Below are 16513 nucleotides of genomic sequence, written 5' to 3'. Positions count from 1 at the left end.
ATGGAAAACGCAAAAATCAAGGTAGATCCTGAGAATAATTTTGGAAGGTTGACCCGTATATATAACAAACAATTGGGGTCTTTTGCAACAAGTTTAGGGTCAACCAAGACAATAACGTCAAATTTAAACATTCGCCCAGTCAGGTAATCTTACCGCTTGCATCCAAGTTGTGTTTTTAAGTAACAAATATGCTCTCGGAACTAAGTTTATTGCATCACGTCATTGTGGATCCCTTTTTGTATGTCAACTGTGAGTTCGAAACTTGGAATCATAATGCCCACGCCCATGAATAAACAATTTTGAAGTATATAAAAAATAAAAATACATAAAATAACATGGCACATATGCGAAGAGTTCCCAATCTGAATTGCATAAAAAATCATGTAATCAAAATAATTAGTCACCTAACATTTCGCAATGGTCTGCAGGAGAAAAGTTCTAAAAAGAGTAAGAAGTGAGTTTGGACATTATTTATTTTAATGTCAAAAGAAATAACAAAGCAAGTTCGTGTGCAAAATAGTCAAATTTTCTTTTTTAGGTTGAAGCAAACAAGTTTCTTCTTCTTCGTCGTCCTTCTCTTTTCCTCCTTTCCTCTTTTTTGCTAATATGTGGACGTAGACTGAGTAACCACAAAGAAAAGTGAAAAAGACCCTTTCAGCAAATTATAATCATGAAAAGCTAGGAGGAGCGTTTAGCATGCTGATTGCGAATTTGCAATGGCACGTCTTGACTAACCCACATGATTAGTATTTATTTAGTACTGACATTTCATGTGGACCCCAACTTGGGATCGGGGGAACCCCTCTCCATCCTCAACTACCAACCATACCTAGAAATTAATCTCATCCAATATTCTCAACAATACCAAATGACTTAAAAAAAGACATGAGTTAGCTCAATTGGGCCACGGCATCCTTTACATCCAAGTTCGAATCTTCCTTACGTAGATTAGATTAATTTAGAATAATTTAGAGTATAGCTTGTATAAGAAAAGAGAGAGTTTATGGTGAACTAGCTGCAGCATTTGTTGGAAAGTAGGCCATCGTCTACCATGAAGGGGCAGGCAGAACCTCTTAAAATCTAAGACTTGTTGGTTCATTAATTATATCATCTAGGGTAGGAGTGACATGGACACAAGAAGGATAAAGCAGACAAGATGATGACCATGCACCAACTTGAGGTTGGGCCTCCTAGAGATTCAGGCTTTAATATTCAGCAATGAAATAGCATGTTGCAGACATGAAATTCTAATACAGATAAGATTCTTGGTCTTGCACAATAAAGAAAGAAAATAAATATCAGTTTTATTAAGATGTTTTGTCAGCAAATGATACGAAAAGATAAAGGATGATTGTCAATGCGTTTTGGTATAATGCACGTTTGAACATGTATATATGCTGCAAAACCTTAAATATGGAGCAAGGTATATCTCTTGTAACTCTTGTAAGTTCACATGCTATGGAAGAATAAGTTCAAAAGCTTTAACTAACTATGTCTACCGGCAAAAAGGGGAAGCAAGGGGAGAAAATCAGTATAAGGAAATAATTGAGATCATAGGGATTTTTTTTTCTCAATAGGATCATGATTTACCAACCTGAAATTATCAGCACAACATGTGATGAGACTGAAAACACAACCTGTAACCAGGAGACTTTAACTTGCTTAGATAGAAACATGCCTTTAATTGAGCAACAAAAACCAATCCCCAATTCGTTAGCTTTTCCACAGAAGTGATTCTGAAAAGGATTCTCCAAAGTCTTCTCAGCTTGCTGGCAACAATCATCCTTGATTAATTCAACTCAAACAAGATATTATCTATACAGGAATATACAAAAAAAAAAAACCATTAATTTTTGGGTAAGACAGATCTGAAATGAAATAGCAACTTAGCAAGTGAAGCTAAGGATTACCTGACCACTCCCCATCTGATTTCCTCTTATGTATCAGCAGCACCAAAAGTCTAAATTGATTGTACAGAGGCCAGGCTCCAATCAAAAGGGGTTAAAAATAGTGTAGAGCCCCGTCTTTAGTCGCTTCCCTGATTAAATTAGAGCACTTTAGCAAATCAACAATTTATGAAAAGAAAAGGACCAGCCTAACAGCTATCAGAGTTCTCAGATCCTTCACATAGAAATTGGAGGAAACAGGGTTACATTAATTTCTGCATGTATGTATAGATAGAACATACATCCGAGTCCAAAATGTAGATGCTATCATACTGGTAATTTAACTTTGTTGCGGCGAATGCACTGGTCACTAAGTACAATATCTACAGAATAACCAGCAGAACTACGCATTTACAGTTATAGGGGAAAAGTTATAAAACACAGGCTGTGGACTTCTAAAGAGGTTCATGATTTCAAAATTCCTCTTTCATTCATCTTGTTCATGATCCGGGATGCATCATTAAGTCTGTTTGATCTTTCATAGATGCTGGCAACAACAAGATGCAACTCCTTCTTGTTGATGTTGGGATCACACATCAGCCTCTTAAACAGTGCCTCTACCATCTTAAAATCCTTTCTTGCACCATAGAGACTAAGCATCTGGAAGTGAACTTCATCAGAGAAAACACACCCTTCTTCCTGCATCTCCCTATATAAAGCATCTGCCTTCTCAAATTCCCGTAACTTTCCAAAAGCATTGAGAACTAGATCAATCACATTTGAAGCAGGAAAGTATCCTGCCACTCTCATCTTCTCAAACACCTCAATGCAATTTGCGTACTTGCGGTTTCTTGAGAAAAGATCAATCATGCAACCAAAGACAGATATATCCTTCACCTCCCCAGCATCAAAAGCCTGGCGGAAAACCCATGTAGCCTCTTCTATGCGACCAGCTCCTGCAAGAATGGTGATTGCAGTCTCCCTAGGGATGTTGTCTGGGCGCTTGAGCTCATGAAGTAAACGCTTAGCATGAGCAACCAAACCTACTCTCTCATACGCCACAATCATTGTCTGATAAAGAACCTGATCAATCTCAACCCCGGAGCTCCTCAGCTTTTGAAACAGCATTGCTGCCCGATCCAGTTTCCCAGCCTTACCCCATATAGATATAATCGTTGAGTATGTCATTGCATTGGGCTGAATCCCTCTGTTCTGCATTTCTTGCACAAGATTTGTAGCTTTTTCATGCTCAAGGGACTTCCCGTAAATCTTAATCATCGTATTGTACGTGACAACATTCTGCTCAATATCCATTCTCTGCATCAATCGAAAAAGATGGATGGCTTCCCCAAAAAGCTCAGCATCGCCATAAACCCTCAAAAGAGTATTGTAACTAACAACATTGGGTTCAAGTCCCATCTTCCTCATACTCCAAAACAACCTATCAGCTTCCTTAGCCATATCGAGCTGCCCGTAAACATCAATCATAATATTGCAGGTGGTGAGATCAAGGGGACACTTAACCTCATTCATCTCAGAGAACACAGACAATGCCTCAACAAACTTTTGGTTCTCAATATACATACTTAGAAGCGTCGAATAACTAACTGTATCCGGCAAAACACCCACTGCCCTCATCTCTTTGAGCAGAAGCCGAGCCTCTCTGAACAACTTGGCCTTCCCAAACACATTAATCATCGAGTTGTAAGCCACAAGGTCCGGCATAATACCCAGCCTCTTCAACCTCGAAAAAATCGATATCGCCTTAGAATAATCACACAACTTACGCGATAGCTCAATCAAGTTGCTATACAAAACAAGATCGCCTGAGACGTGGTCTTGTTCCATCTTTTGGAGCCAAGAAAGCGCAGAATCAAACATACCCGCCTTCCCAAAAGACGTAATAAGCGTAGAATAAGTGTACCTATCGGGTGCAAGCGCTCTTTGGCGCATTTCCTCAAACAGGCCGTGTGCAATCTCCCACTGCTTGGCGCGAAGCACATTTCGTATCACAACATTGTAAGCGAACACAGAGGGAGTGTACAGAGCTTCCTCGTTAATCCAGTCGAGAATAGCGAGCGAGCGTTGCCAATCAGGCTCGCGCGAGAGCAGCGAAACCATGAACCTTATTGAGAGCTGCCTCCCTTTGTAGATTGACATTAGAGAATACAGCTCTTGCTCGTTTTGGGTCTGACCGATTGATGACAAGAGCTCGTCCATGTCAATGCTGTGGTCCAAATGGGAGGGTCCTTGCTGATTTCTAGGGTGGCGTTTCTGAGTAAGTTGGTGGGAGGGTGAAGAGGACGGCGTCGTTTTGAGCTTCGGCGTTCTCCTCCAGACATGTTTGGTTGTTGAAGAAGCTGAGAATGCAATAGGCGGGAACCGAGCTCTGGGTTTTCCTTCGCGCCCCTTGAAGGTGAAGGGTATGGAGGTGTAATTATGGGTTTTGTTGTGGGGCAGTAATGGAAGAGAGAAGGAAGAAGATGTTGTGCCGACTTGCATGGTTGAACAAGATTGATTACATGTAAACGAAGACCGTTTATCTGTGGCGACAGTGACAAGAAGGAAGGTAATAATACAGCTCACCCCAAACACAACTTAAGAGTAGAAATATCCAAAATTGAACGATTTAGAGCAGGAATCAAATTTGAACAGTAAAAAATGACCTTGTTTATTTTGTTATTTAGTAGGGTAAAATCAACTTTATATATTCTTCGAATTTGTCAATTTTCACATCTTATGTGAAAATATTTGCCGAACTTCATTCAAAATCTACAGTAGTTGCAAGGAGTTTGTAGTTCAAATTCAAGTAGTTAAAAGTAATTTGTGTTTGAAACCCTTAACTCCAATATCGCTTGCAATAGAAAAAAAGACCTACAATACTTCGTTTGGACATCAATCCATCATCATTTTGGTTATGGGCTTCCTGTGATATTGGATAACAATTATATACAGTGGAAAAGCCACAAGGATAATTTCTGGGCTACAAAATTATTTTTATTATTATTTTTGGTACAAATTTTTCGATATTACAAGTATTTTTGGCAAAAATGCGAACATAATTACAAAAAATAAATATCAATATATCCAAGCAGGCAAGTGAAAATGAAAACCAAGGAAAGATTACAAGAAAAAGCCAAAAAATGTAGAGAAGAAGATTAGCAGCTCCAGTACAAATGGATTGTTCAATTGCCTTGAAGCGGAAGGAGCAGGAGAAGGAACAGATTTTGGATGGGAAGAGGATGTAACGTTCTCTTTGGAGCAAGTGTAGTTGCAGCGACTAGGCCTAACAACTCTATACAAACCGGAACTGGCCAGGATAAAGATGTCCTTTCTGTTATCCTGTCCAAAGGAGAATATGAACCCCAGTGCAGGGAGAGAACTTCCTGCCTCAGTACTGCACTGGATAGGAGAGTCCAGAGCACAACTCACTGGAATTTTAGTGCTCGTGAAGTTTCCGCTGTCTTCAGGAGTTTCTATGCCTGTCCATATACCGCCAGCAAACAAATCTGCATAAAGATATCTGCAAACATAATTTGCAGACTGTTTAAGTTAAATATAATTCTATGAAGTCTTTTTGGTTATCGAAATATCGGAAACGGTTGGCTTACCTTCCATGCATGCATGGATCTGTTGTGGATCGGTAAAAGTAACCGCCTGTGATGGATGCAGATCCTTCAGCCTTGTTCACATCAGAGTGGTTGTATCCCATTACAGGGAAAATTGGGTTAATGGAGGTGGCAGATGTATTTCCTCCTGGAGATTTTGGTGGATTGTATGGAGAAGGACCCTCATAGATACGCCATCCATAGTTTCCACCCTTGGTGATTATATCAACCTCTTCATATTGATCCTATAAAACCATTATTTTAAGCACTGATGATACTAAGAACAAAAACAAAGAAGGATAAATGTTGAGAAGTTTGCAACAAGAAGAAAAAGAATGTGCAGAAAACATGCACGTATCGAAGAAAAAAGAGCTCTACATAGTGAAGGTAAATGAACTAATGAAAGATTAATCCTTGGTTGAGGGACAAAATGTGAGAATCATTTGCAGCCCCCAAAACCCACCACCCACCCCAACCCTAAACCCTAAACCCTAAACCCTAAACCCTAAACCCTAAATGAACTAATGAAAGATTAATCCTTGGTTGAGGGACAAAATGTGAGAATCATTTGCAGCCCCCAAAACCCACCACCCACCCCAACCCACACCCACCCAACCCACACCACCCCCCCCCCCCCCCCCCCCCCCCCCCCCCCATGGATAGAGAACAGAATGCAACCATATGACCAGAACTCTTCTCAAATCTGACCAAGCTATTGTATTTTTGACTGCAATTTTGTAAGACATCCTTCATCTGAGGTATATAATGACATGCTTTAATGCATATATGGTTTTCTTAAAATAGTCCAAATGGATTAGCACCTACTCAAAAGAACATATAAAACATCGGAAAATTAGTCTGTCTCTAACCTGACCAACATCTGCACAAAGGAAGTAGGAAGGCCTTTCGAGATCAAAACTACATCGCCAAGGATTTCTAAATCCCAAAGCCCAAATTTCAGGCTGCAATTCCTTATCTTCAGAAAATGGATTATCTCCAGGAACAGAGTAATTTCCCCACAGGCCAAGGTCGGTAATTGTCATTGCACCTGCATACAAGTATTTGCATACATGAGAAAACACACACGCACATACACACAGAGAATATGGTGTCCTGAAGCCTTGTAAGTTTAAGTCATTACTCACTTGGCAAGTTATCTATGTCAAGCCTCATAATCTTTCCAAGCAAGGATTTCTTGTTTTGTGAAAAATTGTATGGGTCGCCACCATCTCCCATCATGAAGTACAGAAACCCATCTTTAGGTCCAAACAAAATTTGGCCTGCATGATGGGAAGTAAATGGAAGGCCCATAGTGAATATTCTTCTGACTTCCAGTGGTTTTACACTAGAAACCTGAAATACAGACCAAAACAGTATCAATTAGGATCATTGCTGACAATTACAAGAAAAAACTATTTAAAATTATGCAGAAATTTACCGAGGAAGGTTGCGACGTTGTACCATTTGCAGTGAACTCTGCTATGATACTGTGATACTGGCATGGCTGGGCACCATTATCAGAACCCAGCTTTGAAGGATCACATCCCACTTCTGAGTTACATGAGCATCTACCGGAACATTCTGGCCACTTAACCTTGTCACAGTTGAATGAAGCAAAGAAACGGCCATTTTGCACATAGTTAGGATGAAATGCTAATCCCATCATTCCAAACTCGGTATCAGCATACACTTCATCAGTTAAATCAAGAAATGGATTTGATTTATCAATCACCAACATTTCTCCTGATCCCTCCTCAGGAACAGTTGCCATCCATACTTTACCCGGTTGGTCAGATAAGAAGACACGATTTGATCCATCAGGATGAGCTACCATGTTAAGATAAGATCCATTTCCAATTTTTTCAAGGCACATACCACTTGGGGGAGTTGGAATTTCAGAATTGTTTAGCAACACAGGTCCGCCATCAAAACAGAACAACTCACTTTCTGAGGATCCACCAAATGTGTTACAGAAATCATTTTTTGACTGCCATATATCACTCAGCTTGGAAGTAGAATTAGATGGTGTTCCACCTCTAACTTGCATTGAAAATGGAGAATTTAATAGAGACACATTTTGGCATTCATCCCAGACCTTGGAGCAAAAGTCAACTCCACCAGGTTGGTACTGTCTTGAGTTTGGTGAAACGGTTGAGTTGCAGAGAATGGGAACTTTACGCGGTACTGATTCAATCCTATATAGCTCTGCAGAAAACTGATCACATCTCTGCAAAGCATGTGGGATTCAAATACACATGAACTGGTGCCCAATGGTTCCATAACACTTAACAGCAGTAGCTAGTAATAACAAGTAAAAAGGTAATGATACTAAATGAAAATTATATCTTTAACGAAAGTTATACGATTCTCTTACCGAGCAAAGTATCAATTTTACAAGAGAAGCACAACCAAGATCAGAAACATCCATTGTTTTAAATAGATTCTGCAATTGCATATCCTCAGTAGAATTACAGCAAACACTACCATTGTATTGACAGAAAGTAAGTGGGGCCTTTGGGGTGAAGGGTGACCCTATTTCAACAAAGCAGCCAAAGAAACCAATCAGTGACTTACAAAGAAATGAAACTTTGAACCAAAGTAATGAAAAGGATTAGTGCCTTACAGGAATGCAAAATTCTGTCTTTTTTGGCACAACCAAACAAAGCATTAAGCCATTAACAAAAGAAAAGGAAAACCAGATAAAAGATGTTAACAAAGAAACACTTACTCATATTTGCCAAAACATAGAGAATATTGAGAGTAGAGAGTGGAAAGTGTAGAGAGAATGAGAGAATGAGAGTTGTAGAATATTTTCTGATTTTTCACTTATGCTTTCATTACTTATAATCAACACATATATATACAAGTTCCTAAGACATTAGTCAAGCCCCCCAAGTTAGGCAACCAACCAAGTTAGGCAACCAAACTAATTAGGCAACCAAACTATAGTCAAGCCCCCCAAATATTGTAGGTGCCAAACATTAATTGACTACATAATTAACACATTAATTTACTACATAATTAACACATTAATTGACTAAACATTGTAGGTGCCAAACTAATCCTCATTAATTGACTATTGCTAACACTCCCCCTCAAGTTGGTGCATAGATATCATCAATGACCAACTTGCCAAAAGAGAGACTGTCGTTATTAATATTTCCGCATCAAGCTTCTTCTTAATAGAATGTCGATCCACTTTAACATGCCCCCTCACGTGGGACCACTACATGGTGGGCCACACGTGGAGCAAAGGCCACATCGAAGTTAATCATTTCGGTCTGTCGGTGGCAACACCAAATCCAAGTGCAGCCGGTTGGTCGGTAGATCACATAAACCATGCGAACAAGGCAAAGGCAAAACAAAGAACACAGAAACCCTGTGAACACGGCAAAGGTAAGGTAAAGGACACAGAAACCCTGTGAACACGGCAAGGACACAGAAACCCTGTGAACACGGCAAAGGACACAGAAACCCTGTGAACACGGCAAAGGTAAGGTAAAGGACACAGAAACCCTGTGAACACGGCAAGGACACAGAAACCCTGTGAACACGGCAAAGGACACAGAAACCCTGTGAACACGGCAAAGGTAAGGTAAAGGACACAGAAACCAAACCCTAAAATAGGGAAAGGAACGTCAAGGTAAAACCAAACCCTAAAAAGAAAGGGTAAGGCAAGGTAAGGAAAATAAAGGCCAAGCAAAGGCAAGGTGGCAAGGCATGGCAAAGAAAGCCCAGATAGGGCAACAAAACCTTAAAGATAAGGTAAGGCTCGACAAAGGCAAGGGCAAGGCAAACCAAACCCAAGCAAAGGCAAAGGCAACCAAACCCTAAAAAATAGGGTAAGGCAAGGTAAAGAAAGTCAAGAGCAAAGGCAAGGTCAACGGGCGTGACACAGCGGAAACACACCAGCAAAGGCATAAGCAACAATATTGGCACCATAACAGGCAGGAGCAATACAAGGCACTGGCACCAGCAAGTCAAGGTAGGGCAAACAACTGTGGCAGCAACAACATCAGAGACAACTTCTCTTCACTCCCCATCTCCCCCTGAAGAGAAGGGGTCGATGGAGCCATATGATCAGTGGTACTGGCACCAGTGAGAGAAATCTAAGACACTGGCACCAGCAAAGGATATAGTAGGCAGCAGCAATAATACTAGCAGCGTCACAAATACTTCCATTATTGCAGACACAACTTCTCTTCACTCCTTCTCTCCCCCTGAAGAGAAGAGGTTGTCAGAACCATAAGCAGTGGCACTTGAGAAACAGAAGCTGACTGAAGCTCAGATGTAGAAGAATCAGTCATGGCAGATAGGTAACTGAATTGCAGCGGAATAGATGAGTAGCAGTGTCACTCCCCCTCAAATCCGACGACGTATGAGAGTCGAGATTTGGAGAAAGCAACACGAGTAATGACAATAAAGTTGCAGCACCCAAATAAAGTTGCATCTATCTCCCCCTCAAATCTGACACTGGTAGAGGGTCGAGATTTGGAAGAAGAGAAAATGAAATAATAGTAAAGAGACTCAAACATGTCAGTCTCGTGGCAGAAACAAATGCAAGGATAGGTGGAATGGAGATGGGCAGCCGACAACTGGAGAAAAGGAATAAAAGATGGAGAGGAGTCTGCAACAACCCAAAAAGAAAGAAGAAATAAAAATGAATGAAGGTGGATGACATGTGTATGCACACATAGAGAGAAAGGGACAAATATTGTATAGATAGGGTAGGTGATGTTGACAAGTGTAAGAGGTGTTGAAACGGAAGAGGCATATGGTGCAAAACAAGTCCAATAAAATAAAGGGAAAAGGAAGCCAAGTTATTGGCGGGAAAGAGAAGAGGTAGCAAAGAAAAGATTTTCATATATATATATAAGAGAGCTCGTTAGAGCTTAAGAGATGATGCAAACACCAGAGTGGCTATGCAAAGGGAACAGCAGCAGTAGTGTAGCTCGGCATGACAGAGACAAGGCCGAGTAGGAAAAGGCTCAGCGAGCGGTGACGAGGCTCGCGGAGGAAAGGAAATGGCTCGGTGAGCGATGACGAGGCTCACGGAGGAAAGAGATCATGGTGATCAAGGAACGTACTGCCCATAGGAAACAAATTAGGCCATCGTGGCCAAGGGACTTATTGCCCATACAGATAAAAGAGAGGAAATTTAATGGAAACAAGAGAATTTACAGCAACATGAAAAAACGCCAACGACTCTCAATTTGATAGAGGATCTTAAGGATTAGCCATTAGGCTCTGATACCATGCCAAAACATAGAGAATATTGAGAGTAGAGAGTGGAAAGTGTAGAGAGAATGAGAGAATGAGAGTTGTAGAATATTTTCTGATTTTTCACTTATGCTTTCATTACTTATAATCAACACATATATATACAAGTTCCTAAGACATTAGTCAAGCCCCCCAAGTTAGGCAACCAACCAAGTTAGGCAACCAAACTAATTAGGCAACCAAACTATAGTCAAGCCCCCCAAATATTGTAGGTGCCAAACATTAATTGACTACATAATTAACACATTAATTTACTACATAATTAACACATTAATTGACTAAACATTGTAGGTGCCAAACTAATCCTCATTAATTGACTATTGCTAACAATATTAGTACACAAGGGATGCGAAGAAGAAAAATCCGTGAGCAGCAGCAGCAGCAGCAGCAGCAGGTTACAGAACACGAAGACGACAATCGTACTAAAAATTCCACTCATCTTTCAAAACAAAACCCACCTCTCTATCTTTCCAACAGAGAATTGAATGATCCAGTTACTGTACCATCAACCAATGGCCCAAATATGAACAAAACAAATAAACAACAAAATGCAATATTCTCCACAGAATCAACTACCCAGTTGGTTTTCTCTCTCTAGATTTTCATAGTTCCAAATATATGTTAAACTATGAAGGTATCCTTACCCCACTTCAAATAATAAGTACAATTATTCCATAATAGCTTTGGTGCAAATCAACCCTGGGTTGTTGTCTTTATCCCCAGAAACAGTTGACGTTTTCCTTTTTTGAAAATCCATGGATATGAAAGACCAGGGAAATCAATAAAAATACAAACTTTATATAATAAACAATAGGAATGCAGCAACTTCTGGGTGGTTCGTCATGGTTGACTTTACTCGACAATATCGGACGTAAAAGAATAGAATGCGGCAAGTTGACAATTTGAACTCAACGACCAAATGACATATCCCTTAAAAGTTAAGAAAAAAAAAAACAAACCAAACCACAAGTGGGGTTCTGTTTTGTCAAATAAAAGAACCAGCGAAGACAATACAAAGAAGCCGAAAAACAAAATCTTTTTCTATCTGATTCCATTTGATTACGTTAATAAGAAAATGAAGAAAAACCAGCAATTTCTGTACTCCCCAGACAAGTTGGGGAGGGGAGAGGACTTGAAAATCAGTCATTCCTTGGCTTGTTCTTGAGAAATCCTTGCTTCACTTTTCTGTCGGGTGTCTTGACATTTTGTTTGGAAATGCGACTCAAGCTGGTGAGTCACAGCTTGGAGCTCATACAGAAGGTGCTACCCTTGTGCCTACACGTGCTCAGCCTCCATAGAAGGAAATATAAACATATTTTTATATTTAAATAGTATAGCCGCGCGGCTATACTTTCTAAATATATTTTAATATTTAAAGAGTATAGCCGACCGGCTATACTACTGCAATATATTTTAATATTTAATATCGTATAGCCGCCCGGCTATACCCCTGAAATATATTCGAATATTTAAATAGTATAGCCGAACGGCTATACTTCTTCAATATATTTTAATATTTAAATCGTATAGCCGCGCGGCTATACGTTTAAATATATTTTAATATTTAAAGTTTTAAATAGTATAGCCGAACGGCTATACGCTTTAAATCTATATATATAAAGCAAAAGGTAGAGAATGGTGAAACATTCAAAATACCAGAAAATGTCCTTGGTTAATACAAACATTAAGAATTGAAATTATTAATTAAATGCGGATAATATGGTAAATTCACACTTTTTTACATTAAAAAAATTAAAATTAAAAGAAAAATCAGATAATAGATCCTATTTTTATGGAACACAACTACCAATTATCTTTTTTAATTCTAAAATAAATTTTAAACTTTTTCTAAAAAGCCTCTTGCAGGCCCGGAAGCGCGTGCAGAGAGGCTAGTATATTCGAATACAAATTAGTGCTGAAGAAACCCAAAAATCATTCAAAAATAAAAAAATTAAATAAGAAGTGGAAAAGCCATGCTTTCCCTGCATTTGGGTTTTGTTTCGATTCCTACACTCTGAACTTTCCCTCTCTGCGTGGATCAAGCTAAGGCTAGGGTTTTCTTTTCTCTGATTGGCGACGTCATTCACGAAACGTCACTGTAAGTTCCTTCTTCTATTTTCAAAAACTTACTTTTCATTTTCTGAAATCTTCACAGTTCAATGTATTTATTGATTATTATTTCAAAATCAAGACACACTCATAGATATGCTTTGCTTTTAGACTATTCTGTTTGGTTTCCGAGAAATTGGAATAGAAAGTGAAGTATGAAGCGGGTTTTGTGTGTTGCTTTGGTCTCTAAAGATGGAGGTGTTTTGTCATTTAAATTAAAATATCACTAAATTTTGATGCAACTGTGGTGTACTTTGTATTTCCTTCATGTTTACATGTATTTTGTATCTCTCTGAATTTTGATATGAAACTAATCATGGTAGCAAGTGCTTTGTATTTGGAATAATATTTGTTTTACTTGTGAAACGTTTTCAATTTTTTATAGGTTGAAGCGGTTACAGTAAGTAGTACCTATCAAAAGCATTGTTCGACTCTCTGTTGCACTTGCACATGATGAATTAAGTAGGATGATAGTTGGGTTGTCAAATGAGTTTAAGGCTTTTGATAATGTTTTTGAGTGATGAAATGAAACCATATTGTAGGATATCCAAAGGGAGGTCACAAAGTTCCTATAGCTCCTCATACTTGGGTTTTAGAATCGGCATCTCGTGGAGAGAACTTGAATTGCTGTGTATGCATAAAGTCCATGAGCCCTTCTCAAACTCTTGGGCTTATGACAGCTTCAGACAGTTTTAGTCCCCGTTGCAGCACCTCACCTAAGCTGCTCTTCTAGTGCGCACAAGGATTGTAAGTGTGTATCCAAGCATGTGATGCACCAATGGGCTGTCCGTTGGAATGAGGAAACATATCAACCTGATGAAACTTCTTTCTGCAGCTATTACATGGGTCTTTTCTTGGTGGATCCCCAATATGGTGCTGCTTGTGGTGTCAAAGACTGGTACATGTGGATTGCCACAGTAGCATGTCCAATGAAACAGGTGATATTTGTGACTTAGGTCCATTCAGAACCCTCTTCATGTAAAGCAATTGAGCCAGACTTCCGCTGGTGGATTTTTTGAGCTCCATTACTCAGGGGCCCAATGAAATAGCATCTTCAGTACGTGCAACTGTTAGGAGTCAAAGCAACAAGTCCAAGAATGGAAATGAAACCTCTGTTGACAAGGGAAATAGTGGCAGTAATGTCCACAGAAAGCGCAGCTGATACTCATCAAGCTGTTAATGGTTCTCATGAAATTGAGGAAAACCGTAATGGTACTGTAAATGTGGATTTGCAGCACCAAGATGGTGATGTAGATAGGAAATTGGATTCTACGCCTAGTTTCAAAAGGAGCTCGTCAAGCAAAAAGAATGATGAAACAATATAATTAAAGCGTATAGCCGCGCGGCTGTACTCTTTAATTATATTTTAATATTTAATGAGTATAGCCGCGCGGCTATACGATTTAATTATATTTTAGGATTATTCGCAGAAATGGTCCCTCAACTATACCCCAAGTTACACTTTGGTCACTCAACTCAAATATTAGTTGCAGATGTCACTCAATTAGGTGTTTTGTTGCACCGTTAGTCCTACCGTCAAGTCTCTCTAACGGTAGGGACTAATGGTGCAACACAACACCTAATTGAGTGACCAAAATGTAACTCTGAGTATAGTTGAGGGATCATTGCTACAAATAATCTTAATTGAAAAGTCATATTTGCTCATCAATAATCTAAGAGATGCTTGCAACGTCATCATTTTAAACAGAAAAAGTAACAGACTTGACGGTAGGACTAACGGTGCAACAAAACACCTAATTGAGTGACCTCTGCAACTAATATTTGAGTTGAGTGACCAAAGTGTAACTTGGGGTATAGTTGATGGACCATTGCTGCGAATAACCCTATATTTTAATACTCAACTAGTATAGCCGAGCGGCCGTACTCTTTAATTATATTTTAATATTAACACGTATAGCCGGGCGGCTATACGCTTTAATTATATTTTAATATTTAACGAGTATAGCCAGCGGCTGTATTCTTTAATTATATTTTAATATTTTAATATTTAACGAGTATAGCCGAGCGGCGGTTCTCTTTAATTATATTTTAGTATTTAACGGGTATAGCCGCGCGGCTATACGTTTTAAATATATTTGAATATTTTTTTTATTACTTTATTTTATATTTATTCGAATATACCTATTTTTTTTTAGTTTAATATTTGTAATTAAGAAATATCTTAGCCTTATTTAATTACTAATTATATTTCAATTATTATTTATTTAGTGAATAATTAGTATTTAAATATTGTAATTAATTTCATAAATTACTCGATATATAGTAATTAATTATTTTAAATTATTTTGTTGACTTTTTTATAATAAAAAATTGTACAAATTAGTTTGTTTAGTTTAACATTTGTAATTAAGTAATAGATTAGCCTTATTTAATTAGTTTTAAGTTATTATTTCTTTAGTGAGTAATTAGTATTGAAATATTTTATTTTATTTCAGAAATATTTTAATTAATTTCAGTCTGTATGAATAACGTACTGTTACTGTTAATTGGATTTCTTCTGTAAGAAAAAAAGGAAAGAAAAAAAAATTTGTCTGGACTCGAAGGCTGGCACAAGGGCAGTGGCGGTTCTACAGCCAGGGCAGGGTAGGCAGCTGCCTACCCCAATTTTTTTCACTTAAAAAACACCCTATAGATAAACAAGGTTATTTCTAGCCATCACATGTGATAGTGTAAACCTTTGCCTACCCAGCCCATGTAAAACTACACACATGTGTTATAGCCCATTCAAACTTTGAAAAAAAAAAAAGGGAAACAATTTTTACCAGCCCACACTCTTGTGTTATGGGATGGCCCAGTTAAACTTTAAAAAAAGAGGGAACACAACTTATAAGCAGCCAAATAGCTTTTGACTGTGCAATTCCGGACAGTTTCGTTGAAGTTTTTGATAATTTCCTCTGAAAAGCAGTTCACTCGTACCGTTGAGTTTTTAAGGTAAATTTCGCCTACCTGACTTTTGAATCCTGGATCCGCCACTGCACAGGGGCAGTCAATTAAGATACAGCTCTTTGCTGCATTCCCTGTTCAGGTTGATGGGGAGCCTTGTACTATATCCCATCATGGCCAGGTCTCTCTCTCTCTCTCTCTCTCTCTCTCTCTCTCTCTCTCTCTCTCTCTCTCTCTCTCTCTCTCTCTCTCTGGACAAAAGGATGATTAGTTTCATGAAATTTAGGCTTTACTTGCGCTAGTTCCTATAGATTCTCTTCCAATGACAATCAGTTCATAGATAAACCATTTTCTACTTTATTATATTGTCTCATGTGGTTGTGGTGTGCAGGCCTTTATGTTGAAGAGGGGCTGAGGAGCCACTTGGTCATGCAGCTGCCATTATCACTGATGTTCTTGAGAATGCCGAGACCAACCATGTAATAAGTGCTGTGCAGAAGAGAGCTCTTCTCTTCTTCAAGAAATGGCTCTGACGCTGACTTAGAAGTTTCCACTTGCTGCTTGCTGCTTAGATTAGGAATCAAGTATTGATTGTATCTTCCTTTTCTTTCTTTCAGAAATATTGACATGTTGTATACCACATTATCACCACACATGAATCTTTCTATTTTGTGGTTTTAATAGGATGCTTCTAGTTGGAGCATGGTTGTAAATGAACCTTGTTCA

General features: G+C 38.8%; 2 protein-coding genes and 1 pseudogene across 3 annotated transcripts; 1 reads left to right on the top strand and 2 right to left on the bottom strand.

The window, feature by feature from the left end:
- Window positions 1–1412: 1412 nt before the first annotated feature.
- On the bottom strand, window positions 1413–4462 carry LOC110752421 (Tetratricopeptide repeat (TPR)-like superfamily protein). Of its 2 annotated transcripts, none has more exons than XM_088249816.1 (2): window positions 1911–4462; window positions 1413–1815 (listed from the first exon to the last, which is right to left on the bottom strand). In XM_088249816.1, exon 1 carries the CDS (start codon window positions 4386–4388, stop codon window positions 2352–2354), a length of 2037 nt encoding a protein of 678 aa, XP_088105942.1. In that variant the 5' UTR covers window positions 4389–4462; the 3' UTR covers window positions 1413–1815; window positions 1911–2351. The 2 variants fall into 2 exon arrangements, with proteins under 2 accessions (XP_088105942.1, XP_021808762.2); XM_021953070.2 differs by having other exon boundaries at window positions 1413–1769.
- A 408-nt stretch (window positions 4463–4870) lies between these two features.
- On the bottom strand, window positions 4871–11101 carry LOC110752465 (HIPL1 protein). Its single transcript, XM_021953130.2, has 7 exons — window positions 8223–11101; window positions 7869–8026; window positions 6933–7721; window positions 6640–6847; window positions 6364–6542; window positions 5498–5739; window positions 4871–5409 (listed from the first exon to the last, which is right to left on the bottom strand). The coding sequence occupies exons 1-7, from the start codon at window positions 8224–8226 to the stop codon at window positions 5010–5012; spliced, it is 1980 nt and encodes a 659-aa protein (XP_021808822.2). The 5' UTR covers window positions 8227–11101; the 3' UTR covers window positions 4871–5009.
- A 19-nt stretch (window positions 11102–11120) lies between these two features.
- LOC110747948 (diacylglycerol kinase 1 pseudogene) lies at window positions 11121–14649 on the top strand (annotated as a pseudogene).
- The last annotated feature ends 1864 nt before the right edge of the window (window positions 14650–16513 follow it).

The sequence above is a fragment of the Prunus avium genome, chromosome 3 (genome assembly GCF_965620075.1).
Source record: "Prunus avium chromosome 3, drPruAviu1.hap1.1, whole genome shotgun sequence".
Classification (NCBI taxonomy): domain Eukaryota; kingdom Viridiplantae; phylum Streptophyta; class Magnoliopsida; order Rosales; family Rosaceae; genus Prunus; species Prunus avium.
This window is presented reverse-complemented; position numbering and strand designations above follow the sequence as displayed.